This window comes from Cyphomyrmex costatus, unplaced genomic scaffold (assembly GCF_001594065.2).
Source record: "Cyphomyrmex costatus isolate MS0001 unplaced genomic scaffold, Ccosl1.0 scaffold70, whole genome shotgun sequence".
NCBI lineage: Eukaryota > Metazoa > Arthropoda > Insecta > Hymenoptera > Formicidae > Cyphomyrmex > Cyphomyrmex costatus.
The window spans coordinates 1743787-1765966 of NW_017280267.1; the positions used below are offsets into that span (position 1 = coordinate 1743787).

General features: G+C 32.9%; 2 protein-coding genes across 3 annotated transcripts in view; one reads left to right on the forward strand and one right to left on the reverse strand.

The window, feature by feature from the left end:
- Nucleotides 1–234: 234 nt before the first annotated feature.
- On the reverse strand, nt 235–2736 carry LOC108780460 (inhibitor of growth protein 1). The gene is made up of 3 exons (XM_018548178.1): nt 2569–2736; nt 979–1182; nt 235–892 (listed from the first exon to the last, which is right to left on the reverse strand). Exons 1-3 carry the CDS (start codon nt 2702–2704, stop codon nt 312–314), a joined length of 921 nt encoding a protein of 306 aa, XP_018403680.1. The 5' UTR covers nt 2705–2736; the 3' UTR covers nt 235–311.
- A 2115-nt stretch (nt 2737–4851) lies between these two features.
- The window catches only part of Jupiter (microtubule-associated protein Jupiter), an 83550-nt gene continuing 66221 nt past the window's right edge, over nt 4852–22180 (forward strand). The window contains exon 1 of one of the 2 annotated variants that reach the window (XM_018548076.1): nt 4852–4966. In XM_018548076.1, coding sequence (XP_018403578.1) covers nt 4911–4966 — 56 coding nt within the window. In that variant the 5' untranslated portion in view covers nt 4852–4910. Of the gene's footprint in view, nt 4967–14635; nt 14760–22180 lie in introns of those variants that run through there. The other variant, XM_018548077.1, reaches the window with a different exon arrangement.

Genomic DNA, 22180 nt, shown 5'->3' on the forward strand with positions numbered 1-22180 from the left:
TATATATATATATATATATAATATATACATATAAACACGCGCGCATATGTGTATTTTACGCGCCCACGTACATTCGTAAATATTTATATATATATATATATACTCTCTTATTAATTTTTTTTATAATTTAAACAAAAAATATATCCCTTTGATTATAATTCTACAATTAAAAGTTATAATTTCACAAAGAAAAAACCAGAAAATATAACTCAAGATTTTGATAGATTATACTACAATTTAAATTCTAATCTACAGTCGAAATTAAAACTATCCTACAAAACTCTGGATTGGAGCTCATTTCAATATTCTTGTTATGACTTCTCCTCTTTTTCTTTATTGTATCTTTCTAGTTCTTTAAGGAATTGCGCTTTGGGTTTCATGACGTTAGGTCTATCACCGCGACATTTGGGACAAAACCATTTACCCTTAGGTTTCGTCGTTAAAGAAACACAGGAGAAATGAAACCATTCTATGGGACATAGGTCATTGTCGCAAAGGATCATTTCGCCATATGATATTTGATCGCACAAACAATAAGTCGGCTCATCAGGGTCTATAGCAAGATCATCCTCTGGTGGCGGCGGTGTATCCTCACGATGCTGGTTTTGTTGATTGCCTTGTCGAGATTTTCGCTTCTTCTTTTTACCAGTAGCTGTCGCTGCTGTCTTTTTCTGATTTCCATTGGTTGTATTGGATAATGTCGAAGATCTTGTTTCCGTCATTCCAACCATCATATCCATGGAATGAGCCGATTCTATCAAGGTTTCTGTTCGTGTTCTTCTGGCACGTTTTGGCTGACGTTCCGAGTTGTTTGCATGGCTTGCATTATTCGAATTGTTGTTTATATTTGATTCACGGACTGATTCTGAGCTTTCTTGTTCTTTTCCAAAGTCTGTGAGATAAAGCAGATATTGATATTTAGAATCAATTAATCTTTACACTAATTTATTAATTTCAGAAATTTCCAAAATATCATACCTGAATTTCGATAATCCACTTCTAATTGCTTAGATTTATTTTCTATGAGATCTTGCACTTGCTGAACAATCTGTAATTTCTCGTCTCCTATTTCCTGTGCTGCGATTAGAGCTTGCTGTATTTTCATCAATGCTCTTCTTTTATTTATAGGATCTGTGTCATTTCGAAACAACTCTTGTTGCTGATCCACTTCGTGTAGATATGCTATAAAATAAAATTACCAAGACAATAAACAGGACCCATATTTTGCAAACATCTATCAATAGTTGTCAGTGTTGATAACCAAGAACTATTCTACGAAAAAAAGGAGTTTTCATTGATTGTTTAATGATACTGACAATAGTCAGTAGACAGAATATAGTTCAAGCTATATCAACTAAGACATTTGAGTAAGTTATAATAATTATTATTATAATATTTATTTAGCTCGATTTAGACTGTTTTAATAATAATTTAATCTTAAAAAAATCATCAAAGTCACAAAAAAAATGCAATACAACTTTTTCTTTCTCACAATTAAAGGGTTTCCTCACAGATTTCAATACTGTTGCTGATATGGATTATTCTTCTAAATTCTTTTAAACAAGCAAATCTCAAATAATTTATGTCACTTACATGTCGTATCGATTCAAAAAAGATCTGAGTTACAATTGGATATTTTGCCAGATCAAACTGGTATATTTACTGTATTATAAAGAACATAGTTGTAAAATTAATCGTTCGATACTTAATTTATAGAATTTTTCATAACTTATATGACAGAAAAGATTGAAACAAAGTTGACAGTTCGGACTAACACAAACAGTAATGAGACATTTAACTCTTACCAAAGTCAGAAGTAAAAACAAAATACACAATTTTCACCGACGCTCCACTTTTTACCCATACATTAAAAATTGACTACTATTTTACACGAAATATAGGTAAATTAAATTATATTCATTTATAAAGATTTGTATTACTCTCTTAAATTTGTTACTATAAGATTACGTTTAATTATACAGTCTGGCAACTATGTTTTGTCAAAATTGTATAATTCTGACTAAATTTTATCACGAGGACACAAACTAACGTACATTGGTTGTAAACTATAATTATGAAGAAAGAACCAAGAAGAATAAGATCGCATTGTGGTTGTTGTAAGCGAATAACTGACAAATGTAATTTAGGTTAGTTTATTTTATATAACTTTAATTTTATACTGAAGATGGTTATATTATTGACCGAAACGTTTATAGATTTTATGTTATGGGGATATGACTAAATTATTTACTTTATAATAATTTATCACAAAGAAGAACTTGTGTGTGGTATTATGCTTATTTTATGAAATTGTTGTTTTTTAAAGTACACAACTTGAAACAAAGGTAGGTTATATTAATTTTATGTTTGAAAATAATAATAAAAAAAAAACAAAAGTCGGAAAAGGATAAATAGATAAGAAAGAAATAAAAAAAATAAGGAAGTGCTATGTTTCTGTGAATAAACTTTCATATAACGGGTCGAGAGATATGTCATTTTGTAAATTTAATTCACAAAATTTTGTTTCTTTATAAAAATCATTTCACAAATGATCTTGATCAAACTTACTTTGACAAGTGGCATCCAGCTCACGAAGTCGGGAGACGTGCCTCTGCAGGTCGTTTGGTAAATTTTCCACGCAATCCAAATAGTTTTCGATGTAGGTCGCCGAATAAAGTGCTTCGACCACCGCCTGATTTAACATCGCGTTCTTTTCACCCTTCAACAAGGAATAGGGAGAAGAAGAATGGAAGGCTCCATATACAACCCATGCAACCCATGTCACAGTATAGGTCTTTGCTCATGTTAAGAAACGACGCTCATTAGGTCTGTTCGCGTTGCTTGCACTTTTTGCACTTACCATCTTCGCTTTCTTTCTTTTAAAGCCGAATATACATCTATCTCACTTTAAGTGCAAAATTATTTGGGGATTTCATGCAACGCGAACAGACCTATTTTAGGCTATAGTACACAGCAGAAATAGCAGATGACGCACGCAACATGCACCCAACCTAACATAACTGAACACGCGCGCGCACCATACACGCCCTCGCGGCACATGCACGCACACACGCGCGCAATCGTAATGTTATTTATTTTTATTAATTATTATTATTTATTTTTGATTGAAAATTATACATTAATGATTTTTAAATATTTTATGTGGAAAAATAATACTGTCAAATGAATAGCATCATTACTTTTTCAGTTGAAAACAATTAAAAATCATTATTAAATATAATTTTTAATAATTAGGCTATAGTACACAGCAGAAATAGCAGATGGCGCACGCAACATGCACCCAACCTAACATAACTGAACACGCGCGCGCACCATACACGCCCTCGCGGCACATGCACGCACACACGCGCGCAATCGTAATGTTATTTATTTTTATTAATTATTATTATTTATTTTTGATTGAAAATTATACATTAATGATTTTTAAATATTTTATGTGGAAAAATAATACTGTCAAATGAATAGCATCATTACTTTTTCAGATGAAAACAATTAAAAATCATTATTAAATATAATTTTTAATAAAAAATAATTAAACATCATTTTTAACAATGTTAAATTAAGAAGTAAATAAAAAATATATATATATTTGAAAAATAATTTATTCAAACAATGTTGTATTAGATATATTATAATTATAAATATCGCAACGCACATAATAAAATAATTATAAAACTTCTAAAAATGATGTAACGCAACAATTTTTAGTATTATAAAATAGTTATACTTATCACATGAAAATAAAGAATAGGATTATGATAATACAGTATAACAAATAATCGCATAACGAATAGAAATAAAATACAATTCATTATAACGCAGAAAACGAAACTTCAATAGAATTTAGTGTCAAACTGACTGTGTTGAAATAATAAATGAAGTAAAAAAATAAAATAAAATTGTACAGTTGGACAAAAAGTTTAGGAATTATGCCAAGATAACTCTGAACTGCGTTCCGTTATTCACTGCAAGTACTGAAAATCTATAGTATACATAATGTGAACTTATAAATTTTCAGTTCATGCAGTGAATAACAGAATGCAGCTTGGTGAATATTTTTGCTATAGTATACGTAACATGAATTATACCCATATAGCACACTTTGGGTGCGGTCGAGTTACGAATGCTTTGAAGCGTTTGATTGACCAATCAAAAGAAAGAGTTACACAAACTGACCAATCAAGAAACGCTTCAAAGCATTCGTAGTGACAACTCGATCGTAGCCATAATCATAAGGTTTGTTCACACGTAACATACTATAGTATGTAGCAGAGAATCAAACAATTAAAGATTGTAAAACAGATTCCCTCCAAAATGCATTTCATGCGTTTAGATTATCATTATGGCCTAGTTTACATCGTGTACTTGATACGAGTAGTACCTAGTAACTTTCTATTGAATTATTTTAATTTCTGTGAAACCACGTATATATGAGTATTTAATTAATCATTTTGATGCATATTGTACCAATTTAGTACATCATTTTTTAAATAAACTGCTGAAATTAATGTAGGTTTTCCGCTTGCACTGTTCGTACTCAGCATCTTCGCTTTCTCTCTTTTAACACTCGACATACTTTTCTCTTGTTTTAAGTGCAAACTTATTGAAAATTTCAAACACAACAATCCATGTGAAGAAATCCATGAGTTTTGCTGGACGCTCGGCTTGCAGGTGCTCGTGATTAGCCGCTGCATTGACTCACTAGTGGCGTGACGTCATTCGCGATCGCAGCGCGGGCGTCCAATCGCGCGTCGCGACAGCATTTGATTTCCGAACGGCTGGGGGGAAGAGTCCTGGCTCATCCGGCAGAGTTCGGTCGGTAGTGCCGCAAATTCTTAACGAATCTTCGTTGTCTGTCCTTTATACGGGAGTTTGAGCTCGCCTCCGAGATGACGTCGACCAACACGTACCAAGGCCTCGCCGATAGCTGCCGTAAATCTAGCAAGTGAGTACCCGCCATTATTCGTATGTCTTTCGCTCGTTCGAGCCGGCGAAACCGAGAAAACATCCTTCCTGCACCACTCGTCGTCGGTAGGTTCGATCTTAGGGGACGAATTTCGTCCGTCAGCGGAGAGCGCGTGTCTCGTCAGCTTTTATTAGCGTCGTGCGTCAGTTGCTTTATTTAAATGACAATACGCACACGACGAGACAGTTTACTCCAGTTTGCTTACTTGTGTTCGATCCTTTTGCGTCGTTTAATTTTAATAACATCGCCGTTTAGCGCCAAAATTAGAAATGGAGCATACAGAAATATTATGCTTGTGGTCGATTTTAATTTAATTAAAATTATAATTCGAGTTATAATGTAAAATTTTCCGAATTTTGTTCTCGAGTTTCTCGGTTCGAGCTTATCCCGTGGATTTTAGAGTATTATTTTGTATTATCTGTTTATATTATAAATCTTTGAATGAGGTATATATTTAGACAATATTATATGTCATGCATTGACACTTTTGTCGTATATCGTCTCGTCGCTGTAGTTTTCTTGTAAAGGTATATTTGAATCGAAACTTGACGATTTCTTAAGATTTACTTTCTGTGGCTGAAGTGTACACTTTTGAAAGTTAAAGTGAGATAGAGGTAGAGGTTTGATACTTGCCGAAAGCGAGAAGAATTCAAGAGAGCGTGAAATAATTTTGCTGAAATTATTTCATGTTTTGGAACACTTCAGCGAAATTACCATTTCAAAAAAAATTTAAAAAATTTAATTTCAGCGATTTTTGACCAAAAAATTTATTTTTAACAGAATTTCAAAAAAATTTCAATGATTTTTCATTGTGTTAGCTGAAAAAATTTGTTTTCACTGAAATCAGTAAATTTCATTCAATAAATTGTCAGCGATTTTGTTGAAATGTTTCAAAACATGGAATAATTTCAGCAAAATTTTTTCACCAAAAAATACAGGAATAAAAAATCTTTCCTGTATGTTGCATTAATTCTTTGTCCGTCTCTAATATTATTGATTAAATATCACGTTTAATGTATCAATAGTAAGTTTTTGACGTAATTTATTTAACGAAAATAAATGTCAAATTTTTTAATATGGATTTTTAATATTTATTGGCATTTACGCTGTAAGACTTACAGCATTGACTACGTTCAGCAGAAAAAGCAGCTTTACAACAATTGTAAAATTCTTCAATATGGTTAATTTATACATCTGGATTCATAATCAAAAACAAAAACCAATTATATTGAAGAATTTTAACAATTGCAAAACGCTGCTTTCTCTGCTGAACTAAGCCAATTATTTTGAACTTTAACGCGGCCAAAAATTGATTTCATACAACTAAAACGCTACTTTTTATTCTTATTTTACATCTTTATTCACGGTTTACATTCTATTGATAAACTCATGAAGAAGTTCGCGAAGTCGGCGATAGATTGCGTGCAGTGTATTAAAAAACTATAATATAAAATATAATATAAAAAAGTAAAGCAAAGATTATTAGTGGAATAATTAGATTTTTATAATTACAGTATTTAATAAAAAATTTTAATAGATTGATAGATTAACAATATGATTTTTTAATGCAAAAGATAAATTAGTAAGTACATTTTATTACAATAAAATGAATGTCAGTATCGATGTTGAACAAGCAAAATAATGAAGACGACAACAGAATAATTTATATTTTGGTTTACATAAAGAATTTGGTTTATAATTTACTTTACACACGCATCCATCTGTCCCTTATAATTATTTGACTAAACAAAAATCTAGCAAACACGTTCTATATGTATGGTAACCATACGCCCTTTATTGTGTTATGTATAAAAAACAGTCCTTTATTTAGTTATCTTTTAAATTTATTTAATTTTTCAATACTTAATTTTGTCCACTATTTTCCAATATTGTCCTTTACTATCCTTTATTCTGACATTACGGGAAATTCCTTTCTAACTAGCGCTCCAATATTAATTTTTACAGAAAATACTTTACAGCTTTATATGCATCTAAACACAATTTATTTTTGTTAATTATATTTCTTAATTTTTTAAATGAAACTTATTCTAATATAGAGTTGTTTTCATGTTTTGTTATTTCGAACCTTTTATTATTTCAGATCAAGGGGTTTGTTCCAATACAGGCGAACTAGTTTCAAACTATCATAAAACTGCGCATTGTCTCAATTTGATTATGTCAATAAAATTTTATAATGCACAAATTCGTGACAGTCACAAACTGGTTTGAAAACAATGTAGGAACAAAGCCCTAAAATTTGCAGATTTGTCTTTTATTTTCTTCGAAAAACTATGTAGATCACAATACTTACATGTCGTAATACAAAATATTTTTTACTTCTATCTATTACAGCCGCGTTTATATTTACTTATCTTCTTTACTTTTTTTTTATTTATTATGTCTTATTGCTTACTATCTATTTCTTATATAAAAAATTTCAGACGTTTTATTCTTCTTCTCCATACCTACACCTTTTTACTTTTAATCCTGTTTTCCTTTCTTATCTCACATCCTTAAATTTATCTCCGTCCTTGCTCTTGATCTATTCTTTTTCCTTCTTTCCCCGCAACTTCCGTAGTATATTCCTTAATTGTATTTAATTATATCATAATATCGTATTTTTCCTTATGTTTCTTCTTATTGCTACCTAATTCTCCAAACCAATTTCTTATTCTATGATATTCTAACAAAGATAATTCCGTTTATTTGTCACATAAAAATTAACTATATATAAAAACTATTATTTATAAATAAACATGTTTGTTTAATTTAATTTCAGCTCGGTTCGTAGCCCTGTATTATGTTATTTTTTTTATAAAACTTGTGCATCAATATATTCTAATTTTAATTTTTGTTCACTTTTTAAAGTATTAAACTGTACACTGTTTGATATGAGAATCGGCATTAAGGTTATTATTATTATATTATATATATTATATTTTTATTTCTCCTCGGAACAGATTGTCTCGTTGTTTGTATTGTATATAGAAGTGGGACGCCTTGAAGATATATTAGCCATAAAAATTTTTCTCAGGTTTGCACGAACCTCTATATATGTCTCTATATAAGTTGAGTATCGTATATTTTAGTGACAGCATTATAGAAATTCTACGGTTTCACATGAAAGCGAACGAAGAAGAAAGAGAGAGAAAAAGAGATAAAGATTCTCCACAGAGCTTTGTAAAGTTAGTAAATATTGATGATAATAGGGGACCCAGCTCCGGTGATCTTGACAGTGACATACGTTGTCAAGGTCATGACTCTGAATGACCTTCAATAGGATTTTAGTTATCGCTCTTCGCGTTTAAAAGTTATTAATAAAAAAGTTCACTGATTTATAGGGTGAAACAAAGTCTATAATTGTACTGTCTGTTTCATATATGTCTTCGACCTTCCACGCGAAGTGAGGTTCACCTCACTTGTTCTTCTGCTCCAGAATTTACAATTTAATTGTTAGTATTGTAGCATATAGCAGAAATAAAGTGTTATTTTTTAAACTTTTCTTATTAATAACTTTCAAACGAAGGACAATCACCAATTAAAACTTATTAGAAGTTACTTAGGATCATGACAACATATGTCAATGTCAAGGTCATCAGAGTTGGGTCCCTTTTCGTCGACATTAACTGTAAAATCTTTCTGATTTTTTTATTTTCATTCTTTTTATGAAGTATATCTCGTTGTCATTATTTTGCAAAGAAACGAGCTTCACTAGAAAACACTGGCAGTTTTTCGCGTTATCGTTTAATCATCGCCGATGTAGCTCGCAATCAGTGAGATACTGCATATCCGCTCACATGTGTACAAACGCATACATTTATACATATAATATACCTCGCCACTGCAATATCTCTTAAATGATTCCATCAAATGCGATATGGCAAAGTTGATACCACGCCGAATTGCCATGCATCATAGTTTACATACGAGATATTCCACTTGAAGCTGCGTTCGAAAATACACACTGCCTCCAAGTATCATTCTATTCTTGTTATTCACCGAATGTTAAACAAGAGTTATACAAATTGATACCTGGAGGCGCTCGGTATGTATTCCCGTACGTTGCCTTAATAGTACATAGAATGTTCTGGACGATCTGCGTCTGCACTCATTTGACAACGAGGGAAGTGGCTTTTATTAAAAAGCCCCAAAATTTTAATAAGTAAATCAAATACGTTTCACTAAATAATGATATTTTCAATTTTCGGATTAAGCCGAGAGTAGATATATTGTAGAAACTTATTTTTTCATTAAAACTCATTTCAAATGTCTTTTAAAGATTATAATTGTACAAAAGTTTTATGTTCTTTAGTGTAGAATTTAAATCTGTATAATAAAAAACACTATGTTTCTCATTAAAAAAAATTTATTTCCTATCTGAATAATCTATTTCGTTCGGAGTTGAAAATGTAATTTACTCATCAAAATTTTTGTAATTTTTGCTGAAAACCACTTTCTTCGTTTTTAAATGAGTGACGCGGATGGTCTGGGACATCCTGTATGAAATATGTAAATAATTTAAACGTAGTTCAAGTGATAATGTGGTCTACATTCAAGTAGCGCAGCAGCGTCCCGACACATTACTCCTTATTTTCATTTAGATTTCTTCATCCCTTCATTTCGCTTTATTTAGGTTTCCGTTTCGTACACGCAAAGGTATATTGCGTTCCGCGAGATTTTCCCTCGCAATATTATCGCGTCCTGGTTTGCGTAATTATGCGTTGCTCGAGCTACGATGATTGGACAAGACACGAACCTCGTCGTGTCCCGATGTGTCGCAAGTTTTTTTTTTTTTTTTAGGGCGATATAACATATGGCTTATTATTTTGTATCGGATACGTGTACATATCCGATACAAGAGGGAAACGTAATAGCGTGTTGTTGTCGCTCGTAAAGATTATGGGCGCCATGGGTACACGCCCAATGCGAACGACGCCCACAGTATCGAGGGCTAGTCCAGCTGTCACACATGACTGAACGAATAAAAACGTGATATTAAATTAACAATGTGGTTTGTTGGAGGGCTCGATAGTTTCTGGAGCTCACTTTTAATTCTTACAATTATAATTTCCATTAATGTCATCGCTTTTTAACATTCAACGTAAATTCAATTACTTCCTAGGAGTATCATAGAAAAATTAATTAATGAAAGAGATTCATTGTTTACTCATTAAATTACAATTATTTTATAAAGAAACTTATTTGGTCGAAGCTATATAATTTGTTTTTATGTCTTTTTGCTTAATTCGGTAAACTGCGCAATAAAATTGTTTGGCGATCTTAAACCGTAATCACACTAGCGATTGCGCGATTGTGATTGACGACTGAGGATTATTTCTCAACCAATCGGAACAAAGCAATCGGTGACTACTTTGCTCTGATTGGTTTGAAAAGTAATCCACAATCGTCAATCACAATCGTTCAATCACTAGTGTGATTACGGCTTTAAGACGGAGTTTTAAACTAAAGTTAGAATAGTAATATCACAATTAAGTTGATAAATTAATCATGCTAATATTATAGGTATTCTAAACTTTTGTACAAATAATTCAATTAATCGTTATTTAAGATATAATTAGCTCGGTAAAGTGTTTTTTTTTATTTTCCTCTTGAGAATCCTAGTTTCGACAGTGCGCTTTTTGCCAAAGTAATTTGTTCGAATGCATCGAACGAATCCGCGGAACGTCGTCGCCGCGTGCGAGTAATACAAGCTCCAAGCTTGTGACTCATCGCGACTGCTAGCGTGCCACATAGAGGCGTATACATTTAGGGCCTCAAAACCTCGTAATTGCATAGGTACACGACGTTTCTGCCTACCCTTTGTTCGGTGTCCTTCGTTCAGCCGGTCATCTTCGTTATCTTTCTTCCTCTTCTTACTGACTGTCTCTCTCTCTCTCTCTCTCTCCCTCCCCCCCCCTCCTCTCTCTCTATTTCCTGACAAACTCGCTGCTGCACTGCACGCGGCGCGCAGGAAAGGCTTCTAACGTACATACACGCATTACGTACGTACATACACGTGGGGATGAGGAAATGACGTCGGCAATTTGTGGCGCGACGCCCGCGAATTCGTGGAATTCTGCAATCTCGCAGTAAGCGCGGTTTACTCGTTCGCAGTCGAGTTATAAAAAAGAGCTGTTAAAAGAGCGTTTGCTCGTTTTGTACAATTTTATACATCGATATTTATGAAAAATATTCATAAACTGTAAATATCAACGTTAAAGTTTCGAATGTACTTATCTCTCGTGTAAACAAATGTTTAATGTTAAGTTGTTCTTAATTAGATTGTATTTTGCCTATCAAAATTGCCAATAACGTAATAAAAAATATTATGTTGCAATTATAATGATTTTATTCACTAGATATTGATCACTAAAATTACAATATAAATATTCCAGTAAATTCGCTCACTTTTGTAATTTTCATCTCGTTTCGAGATCATACATAAAAGATCAGTTCTCTGATTCGATCGACACCGCAATGGATTAATCCACGTTTGAATTCACTACGATGAAATTAATAGTCAAATTATAAACTTACACTATTTAATAATCTTTTGATATTTCTGATATGTCACACCATCGTAAGCATGATTCAAAAGTTAACGGAGATTTAAGCGGAAGTACATTTTTAATTATCACGTTGTTTTCCTGCTTGGAAAAAAGAAACTATTACAGTTGAAATAAATTGTAAAGAAATATTAATTTCTTATCACTGATAATATAAACTTAATCGAGCAAAATCGCGGAGTAGAAATTTGCGGTTACAAATCGGCAACAAACATTAAGGAAATAGACTGACCACTCCGAAAGTGGGTTGAAATGTATTTTTAAGTAACCGCGAGATTTTGCACAAAAAAAGAAGAACAAGAACACACGGCGACACGGTCGAAAAGATAAATATAACCGCTATCGCTGGCCCGGTTTTAGCGTGTATTCCCAGCAGGAGAAAATTACCTGGTGTCCGTGACTGACGATGAGCCTAAGGGTAGAGCCTCAGTAGCTATTTGTTGGTTGACCTGTAAGGGCTTAAGACCCAGTCGCACACTCCGACTCCCGCGAAGTCGCATCCGTTGCGATACACCTGCCTCGGTTTATTCGCACGCAACTTTATTCTTCGTATCAACTATTTTTTTTCTTTTCTTTTTACAAAAAAATTCTCCTTTGCTAAACACGCGTATATATATATGAGGAGAGATGGACTTATCAACTTTCCTCTATACTAAAAAGAAATCGTATTGCGCGAAAATAAATTAATTTTACAAGTTTTTAAGCTACTCCAGTCATCACCCAGAAAACATGAAGTCGTCTAAAAGATGACTAAATATTGTTATAAAGATACTTTTCGGTGAAAGAATATACTCGGCGAAAAGATGACTAAAAGATGGACAGACGTCGCATTGTTAGTTTTCTTTATATCCTTATCCGTATGATAACTAAAGGATGACTTCTGTGGATATCATTTAGTCGAACTTCTTTTAGTTTTTATATTTTCGAACGTATGACGTTTAATAACTTCACGGGTCCCTGAATTAATTTTTACACAAAACTAAAGTAAAATTGTATGTATAACAGAGATGGGTAGTTCGCGAACGAACGAGTCAAATGAACGAATCTTCTACATAAACTAGATGAACTAGTTCACAACTCTCAAACTAAGTAGGTCAAATTAAACTACTTTGACAAATGCCAAACTGGCAACTGAGGCCAAAATATTGTTAACCAGAATCTCTAGAAAACAAACTCCTATCGGACGTCGTATGTCGGATGTCGTACGCAGGGTGATGGTGGATTCATACTGGATTCGACGTGCGCCGTACGACATTCTGCAACCAATCAGAATGTAAGATTCTTTATAGGCTGCGTTCCACATAACGCTCGGAATTCCGAATGCTCGCAAGCATCGGTTTGTCCTTGTTTAACATTTGATAAACAACAAGGATAGAATGATTCCATGAGCATTGTGAGCGTTAAACGGAACGCAGCCATAGTATCTGCTTTTCTATCTCGATGACTGTGTTCTAAAATTTACTACTAGGGGCCCTAATTTTGAAAAATACGTATACAAAAAACTAGGGAAATACTATAGTACGCATATATGTAACATATACAACAGTGATACAACGCATGCGGAAAATTTTTGAGCGAGTAGTTTGCGACGATCTGTCTTGATGAACGGATCTTTTCAGTGAACTGGTTTGTCTTAATTCACTAAAAAGAAAAGACTGTTTCTCCCATCTCTAATGTATAATATACTTGTCATTAATTTTTATCATAGTTTCCAACAATATTTTATTAGTGTTCATTAAAACACGGATAAAATTCTCATAATACTGCATCTTTTAATTATTTTGTCTTGTATGGTTTTCGAAACACGTGAATCCCACCACATCCATCTAGTGGCAATTTCGCGTATACTGTTCGCAGTAACCGCGAGATGAAAAGTGATGAAAATATAAAATAAAGGAAAGGTATCTTCTTTATGTAATAGGAAAAGATATCTTTTAGTCGATTTTTCACTTTGCCGAAACGACAACCATAAAAAGATGAAGTCTATTTTAAGTCGTCTTTTCGATAAAATTAAAAGATGTCTTTCTCGTCGAAAAAATATCTAAAAATAATATCGTTTTGACGTCTTTCAGACATCTTTTCAGCTATTCTTTTAGTATTTTGTGTTGTCTGGGAACATTATGCATATAAAGTTTTATGTACGAGCCTTTCTATTTGTCACACTTGAGTTAATTCAAGTCAACATGAGTATCGCTACAACCATGCGAATGGAAAATATCCATTATGCGTGAGAGGATTCCTTGCATCTTATTCGAAATTTTATTTAGCTATTAGTCTGTTCCTGCGTATGTACACTTTTTACACTGAGCATCTGTTTTCTTTCTCTTCGATATATTTATCTCATTTTTAGTATAAAAGTGTAAGCAAGGCGAACAGACCTTAGGTCGGAATCAGACTACGCATTAAAGATTGAGATTGAAAGATTGAATTTTGGCTAATCAGAATAATAGGAGCTGAAATTCCTTTATCATCATTGATCAAATTTTAATTTTCAATCTTCAATCTCTATAGGACTTGTAAGACCCAGTGCGCAGTTGCACTTGGAGCCGCCTCTCTTCCCTTCTCTCTCGTTCTTTTTTTCTTTTTCTTGACAGGTATATACATACCTGTCTGGAAATCGCGCGCAACTTCGCGCCGCACCTCACTGCCAATCCACCATCGGCACCATCAGTATTTCACGATCGTGTGCAACCAACAGCGGGCGACCGACCGACCGAGCGTGGACGTCACCTCTCTCTCTCTCTCTCTTTATCACTCTGTTCACGAGTTTCTCGACTTTTCGGAGGTGGCGCCTCCACTTCGCGCTCGCGGCGCGCACGTCTTTCTTCCCGCAGGGCGGCCTCCTCTCGCTCTCTCACTCACGTTCCCCCGGCCTCTCGTGTCTCATTCCGTCTCGCTCTGCGCTCTCCTATCTGCGCTCGTCACTCGTATACGACGTGCCGAACCACGCGAGACAGAAGGAAAAAGCACGACTGCGCGTCGTGCGTGACCCAACCCAACTTGACAATTGACCCGTGTCACTCACGTTTGCGCGTGTGCCGGTACGAACGAATTTCCTTGCGGGTACACGACTTCCTTCACAAGGACGGTTTCCACGCGACAGTTGTCCGCTCCGGTGTGTTTCGAGGTTATCGAGTGAACAGCGGTTATTCCAGGAGAAGGAAGATGTGGGCCGGTCAGGACGACACGCAGAGATTTAAGACCAGGTGTGTGCTCCTCTTCCACTCGAATTCACGCGTGCACCCGCGAGAGCATTACCTCACGCTTTTCCGCTCCATTTTTTTCTTTACAAATGTTTCCGACATAAATTTAGCCTTGCGCCTTTCTTTGTACACACTAGTTGGTTGGACGACCTAGTGTGATATCGAGATAGTTATCATGCGCGTTGTTCGTATCCATTTCAATCCTCAGCGATAAATTCGGAGTAATAATTTATATTTTAAATCGGAGTTCGACTTGCAAATAAATTTATTTGCAGCATATTAAGATTTCTTAAATAAATTTCTTTAATAAATGCCTCCTAAGGATCCAAATTTAATTATAATATTATATATATTATTATATTATTTTTATTAGATTATCATTATAATTAATATAAATATTATTAGAAATAAACATAAAAAAAATTAATAAATTCAATACAAGGATTCTTTATGTCAATAACAATATACATAATAAAAAGGGGCACATAAGAGTCAATTCTTCTTGATAATAAAAATGATTCACATTAGAGACATGTATAATCTTTTTTTTTATATATCCAATTATATTTCCTTCAGTCTCTAATTATAACGTTTTTATTATAAAAAAAAGAATTGATTCTTACATGCTCATTTTTATTGTGTACATTGTTGTAATATTATTATTATATTATTTTTGTATATTACTTAATTTTAATATTATTTTTTTAGCTGCGTTTTTAAGCCTGATAAAAATTCAGTAGTTATTTCAAAATGACTACCCCAATATGGTATAAATGTTCATATATTAAAATTCACATTGAATTATTTAAACATCAAAGATCTAGTTTCGACCATTATGAGCCTTTAATTTCTATTTCTTATTAATTGTGTTCTCACATTATGATTTAATAAAATTTTTATTGTTTATATTTTAATATTGAGCAAGAATCTCTGCAAATTAAAATGCTTTGATAATTTTCATAAAAAATTTCATAAATATTTAGAATTGATTGATGGAAAGAATTTTTTTTATAAGTGAAATAATTTTTTGCTGATGTTTGGTAATTTTGATTTTATTATTTTTTTATTATATTTTTTTAGCACTCCCCGCTGAACAACTTGTGTTTGACAAGGGTGCGTGAAACATGCGCATGCAGGTTCCGTTTCGATCATGCTTCCTTTCCTGTCTTTCTCTACCTCATATCGATTGTATGTTGGACTACACTGTAATTGCATGACAATCGGATTGCAATTTTAATGATACAGTGTTCAGCGTATATCTTTCTAGGAAAACTATTTAAATTTTACAATTGTCACGATTGCTCATATCGCATGTGAATCACGCATCAAAGTTTAAGTGCAGCTATAGTAACGAATAAAAAAATTCACGATTGAATTTTTCATTGTATTTTACTTTTTAGTGAGGATATTTATGTGATCTTTTGATATGTTATCTAAAAGCATACAAATTATACACAATTAAGAAGATTTAATTGTGAAAAACATAAAGTAAATAAAATATAAAAATTTATTTTTTTTAATTTTATAATGTACAAGTTTTTTTTAATTTTTATATCTACACACAGAAACTTAAATTAATTATAGAGAAGCAATTACAATATAAAAATATATTATAAATATTTACAACGTTAATCTCAAGTTACCGTGAGCTTTAATTACAGTATTATCTATGTAGCGTACTATCAATTAATTTATCTATCAGAGTGAAAAAGATACTAAAACAGTTTCAAAAATATTACTGAGTATGACCAACTCTTTTTAATACTTTTTAAAAATAGATATTATGGCTAAATTATAAGTTATATAATGAAACATTTGTACAATTATATATTTATATAACATACTAATCATTGTTTTCTATTAATAAAAGTTTCTATTAGTAGAGAATAAATAAATATTTAATTTATTTTAACAAAATTAATAAAAATATAAGGAACCTCTAAACAAACTTATATTGAAATATAAATAACCGACCTTATAAGTTATGACCCAAGCTTTACGATTTTTTCTAATTTTTTTGCTAAATTACGATTTATTAATGCACAGCAATACACAATCTGTTAAATTTATCGTGTAATTATTACAAACAACGTAAGGCATACTAATTTCGAATTTCATTATTTAATATAATTATTAATGAACGCCATTATAAACCTTTCTTTACGGCGTGATGGAACTCTCAGAGTCCCACTTCTTTCCGCTTAGTTTTTAATTATTTTGATGGACGTTAATTAAATGTTCTATAATTTCGATACCATTAATTAAATATTCCATAATTAAGATTAATTAAGTGCTTAACAAAGAGAGGCTTGTAAGGCTCGGATTGTCAATTGTCATACTTAATAGCGGAAGTAGAGGGGATACTCGAGATTCTCTCGCGAGACAAATCCCCTGACTGATTAAGGGCGTCAAGGCGAACGGGAATCGAGTACCAATCCAGTTTCTATTTCTGTGAGACGCCTGAGAATAAGAAAGGCAGTTGCCGTTGCGCGAAAGTATGTAGCCGTACAAAGGTTAATACCGGCGCAACAAGAGTAACATGAAACATTCGCCTGAAGTGTTTTCACTATCTCATACAAATCGCCACGCGTAAAAGGATTCATTGTGTCGTATACCACGAATCTCAGTTGTAGAAAATATGATATTTTCCGCACCTGTTTGCTCAACAAAGCATGAGACACCAATTTGGAAATTGTGATAAACTGGATACGAAAGATATCAGTGTCTGCATGTACATTGAACTATGAGTCACGATTTATGAAATACGAACAAGTCAATTGAAATAACTAATTATGAAAAGTAAATGCATCGTAAAGGGAGATTGGTAATATGTCTAATAATAGCGAAAAATATACACTCTCTTGCAGTGAAAAAAGTGAAATATTTTTACTCTTTTTCAAAGGTGATTGTATTTTCACTTTCTTGCAGTGAAATTTCAATGCAAGACAGTGTCTCAAACGTGGAAATAACAACTAATATTGAAAAAAATGATCATAATATTTTATTTTTTTAATAAGATTATTGAGTAATGTTACGCTATTAGTTATATTAGATTTACAACCCATCCTCAACCCACCGTTTGTTGCGAAATTTTCGTTGCAATTATATCATTTGATAGAGCAAAGTTTCAGCTTTAAGAATCAGATTTCTTAACTGCGGTATGATGATTTTTAACAGAGTTATGAGCAATTAAAATCAGGAACAAAAAAATCGTAGGAATTTAAAAAAATGATTTTGTAGCGAAAGTTTCAAGCTTTTACAATAGATAGTCGAAAATGTTTTTAAATTTTTTCTTTTTTTGTACACGTGAAAGACTCACAAAGTGAAAAGAACATTTTTATCTTTTTCAGCTCGTAGTTTTTTTATATGGTAAAAATTCCAAACTCACAGAAACTCAAGAAATATAATAATCTTTCGAAGGTAGAGATTTCAAGCTTTAAAACCCTTTTTTTCAATTTAAATTTTGTTTATTTTTAATGAAAATATTGTGAAATAAAGATCCTTTTATATATAATATATGGTATGTAAAAAGACTTTCCCGAATTCAATAATAAATAAACAAGCGCAAAGTAAATCAGATGGAGAACTTGCGGATTAGTGGTACTTCTATACGGATTTTAAATTTTGATATTGCGAATACTCGTCGATTATTCTCGTGCGGAAAAAGGGGAACGCTGTTGATTAGTCCACGCGACCAACAATTCCGACATGCATGTCTCATTGACTTCGTCGTTGTTTCCTCCATGTCTTAAGCACGACGTCTAATTGCTGACAATTTCAAAATGAGTATCGCTTGAATCGCCTCGAGTATATTATCACGGACAATGAGCCGCGTGGGCGTTTAGTGTGGATCTCCGCCGGGTATAGACAGCATTCGACTGTCTTATCAAATCTGCCGGAAATGTCAGGCGTTATGAAAAATCCTTGTTGTAATATTCGAGACAATTCGAGTTAAGATTTCGTTTAAGGCTTTGTAATGCTTTTCAAGAATATCCAATTATCACTTTTTAACTAGTAATAGCACAAACTATTCGTTCTCTGTTTTATAATTATATTAAATAAGATACAGAATTAACTATGATGTAGATATATATAAAGTGCATGATAATGGTAATGGTTCCAGAATAATGGAACAATCCAAAGGAATAATTAATCAAATTTTTATCTTAAAGCATTCATGTTATTTTTTATCTGTGGGCAATTTCTTGATTAACTTAAAGAACAGCCATGTTCAACGATTGCGCATCTTCGAGAAATGATATACCTTACATTCTTATATCGTGGGATTAACTACATATTGTGTTAGAATTTTTGTTTTATGATAGAAATGCTATCGAAGTTTATTACGAATTTGATTGGAATTACTGAGATATGATTTGGATGTTGCAGTACAGGAACTTAAGCTTATATTCTATTATAAGGGCGAGATCACGAGGTCTTGCATAACATATAAGAAAATGAATCGATCAAAATCCTTCATTTCCTTCCTTCTTATAAAATAAAATCTGATTCGTTGATTTTTTTTATGCTTTATGTGTTGTACACAAGGCTTTAGCCTTAATGACGTATAATGATGGTATGTATCATTGATGGTATTACATTGTTATGCTGCAGCAGCTAATCTTTCCTTTCAATGTAACGAACTTAGATTTAATGTTTTTTGTGGTTACTTAGGATACGTATGAGATAAAGGTACTCTGGATTAGACAGGCTACGCATGCCTGTTAAGCCAGTCCTCTCCTAATATATTTTTTTTCCTGCCAAGCCGGGTTCGAGCAACTAATTTCGCACTCGGGACCTAATTAGCATTTAATTAGCACCTAATTTTGAAATAAGTTAGAATTTATTTAGCGCTGGTAGGGGAGGGGGCTAACTTAACAGGCATAGGCTACGTATAGTATGGTTCGCCTTTTGATCATGTATGCAATCAGTGAGGGACATGATCGTGTCTCTTGAGATTTTCATTCACTCTGATACGACACGATGCGTGGATACGTTTTGTATGAATATATCTTCGCTCGTGCGAAGTGCGATATAAACGTGAACGTAGCGCATTGTCATCGCGGTATTCTATTGCAGTGGTAATGTCGCTTTTACTTATACAACTCGTTTGACCGATCCTCTCGTATATATTCTACAATAGTACGGTCATTCGATCGATTTTAAAAAGCTCTTCTTCTTCGGAGCATGTACTGCTTTTTTTTCATATGTATTTCGCTTATGAGAAGAAAATATCGATATATGACAAGTTCCGTTTGAAGTATTTTCAATAAATTAAACGAATCTAAAAGAGATATACTCGTATTTGTCAGCAAAATCATTGCTTTGTAAATTCTGCGAATATTTTCTATTTTTCTCTGCTACATACTTAAAATTGTGTTCTGATGAAATAGATCCCGAATAAGACGTTTGTTATATTATTTAGCATGATAACATTTAATGTGTACGCTTTGATAATTTCCTGTTGATATCATACGCCATTATTAATAAATATTTATGCGTCGACTGCGTGCACTGGCATCCCGTAATACGCGCAAGAAATGCGAAATGCGTTAGTAATATTTGCAAGAAACGCGCCACTGACAGCTTAATAGTATCTTGCCGCTTTCGATAAGAGAGAGGGAAAGAGACAGAAAAATATGACTTATTAAAACCTTTTCATAGTCATTACATAAATGAGTCTGGCAGTATTGCATGCCATATGTGCGTCTAATGAGGTTGTTAGATTATTTAGAGATATCCTGCAACGAGAGTGCGTATATTCTTCATATAAGTATATCGTATTCTCATTTAGATGTTTTTAATAATTATTTTATAATAATGTTGTTTAGCACACACGCACGATGTTTATGTTTTAATTAGATCGAGCTGGTGATATTTTGTATTTGTGCGTAATCGGCATTTAACATCAAGAGTGTTAAAAAAAAAAGTGATAGTTGCGATGACTCCGCAAGGTTAGGCTAAGAAAATAATATATAGCAGTCATGGGAAAAAGGAAAGGACGAAATGATGAACGACATCTTGCTGTTGGTCATTAAGAGAGGCGGAAGTTGCGGAGAGTGCATTCGACTCTAGAATTAAAATCGCGCGGTACTTTTCTTTCTATCTAGGGATGTGGTGAAATTACATGGAAAAATGGTTTTGCTGAGATATTTAAAACTTAGCTAGATACAGATCTGCAAATAATTTTATTGGATATGCACGATAAGCAATGCTGTAAAAAATGTTTGACATTCTACTAGTTTTACCTACTACATAATTACTTTGACAGTCCAACAAAATTATTTTCGGATCTGTATATCTAACTGAATTTTTAGATATACCTACTTTACCAGTACAAAGTGAACATACATAAAGTGTATGCAACTTTCGGCCGATTTTCGAATCAATAACATATATAAAACAAAAAATATAAAGATACATAAAATAATAAAAAATATTATTTTTTGTACTTTTATATTTATTGTTGAGTTACTGCGTTAGAATTTCGTATTTCTGAAGAGAGCCTGAATAAAAAGCTGAAACATATTAAATTTGTATCTAATTTTTAATTTTTGTAGCGCTAATTTTTAACTTTTAATATTGTAAATTTTATACTAATGTATTATATTTGTTTTTATTTAAGAAGATATCTTTAGGATTCTCAAGAACTGTCCTATCTGTTTAAGTAACTTAGGGCCAATTTCACCAACGTCGGTTAAGCTAACTGACGGTTAATTCCAATGGAATTATCCAATCGCATTTGTCTTTGACCAGAATGAACCATTCACGATTGACACTTTAACCGTTGGTTAGCTTAACCGACGTTGGTGAAATTGGCCCTTAAAGATAGTTCGGACATTGTGCTCATTTAATATTCTGCCTATGCTGTTGTTTAACATATGGAAGGAAGAATACGGTTCTTTTGTCTAGTTGTATGTCGGTATCTTACTTGTGTATTTATTGATTAATTTAGGTCTTTTATCATGTCCGTTCTTCTATAAGGCTTATTTTATGTGTTTGAGTTCTGTCTGTAGGTGTTCTTTATCGGAGATAGTGATGAGTTTATTGAGTTTATTGTTGACTGTTTCTATGCTAGATAATGCTGCGACTCAGTATGTGGATATCTATTCGTGTGTGTTGGTTTTCTATACACTTGATGACCTAAGGTACCGTCAATTTTTTTGGTAAACATCCAAATAGGGGAGTTTTCCATTTTCCTTCATGGTGAAGCGGATATTAGGATGTTGGTTATTAAGGAAAACAAGAAATTTACGGAGTTCAATTCTGCCGTGTTTCCAAACGAATGTATCGTCCACATATATATCGGAACTAGACTTCTGGTTTTTTAGCTTTGCTAAAGACTACCTTTTCAAAATGCTCCATGAAGATGTTAGCAATTGTTGGAGAAATTGGAGAGCCTAGTGCCGCTCCTGAAGTATGTG

What these genes read in the sequence shown, in the direction of transcription:
- LOC108780460 (XM_018548178.1), bottom strand. Translation starts at nt 2,704, where the DNA reads ATGTTAAATCAGGCGGTGGTCGAAGCACTTTATTCGGCGACCTACATC. An exon ending in GCTGGATGCCACTTGTCAAA is followed by an intron (nt 1,183 to 2,568) that starts GTAAGTTTGATC and finishes TTTATTTTATAG; the next exon opens with CATATCTACACGAAGTGGAT. An exon ending in AGTGGATTATCGAAATTCAG is followed by an intron (nt 893 to 978) that starts GTATGATATTTT and finishes TTTATCTCACAG; the next exon opens with ACTTTGGAAAAGAACAAGAA.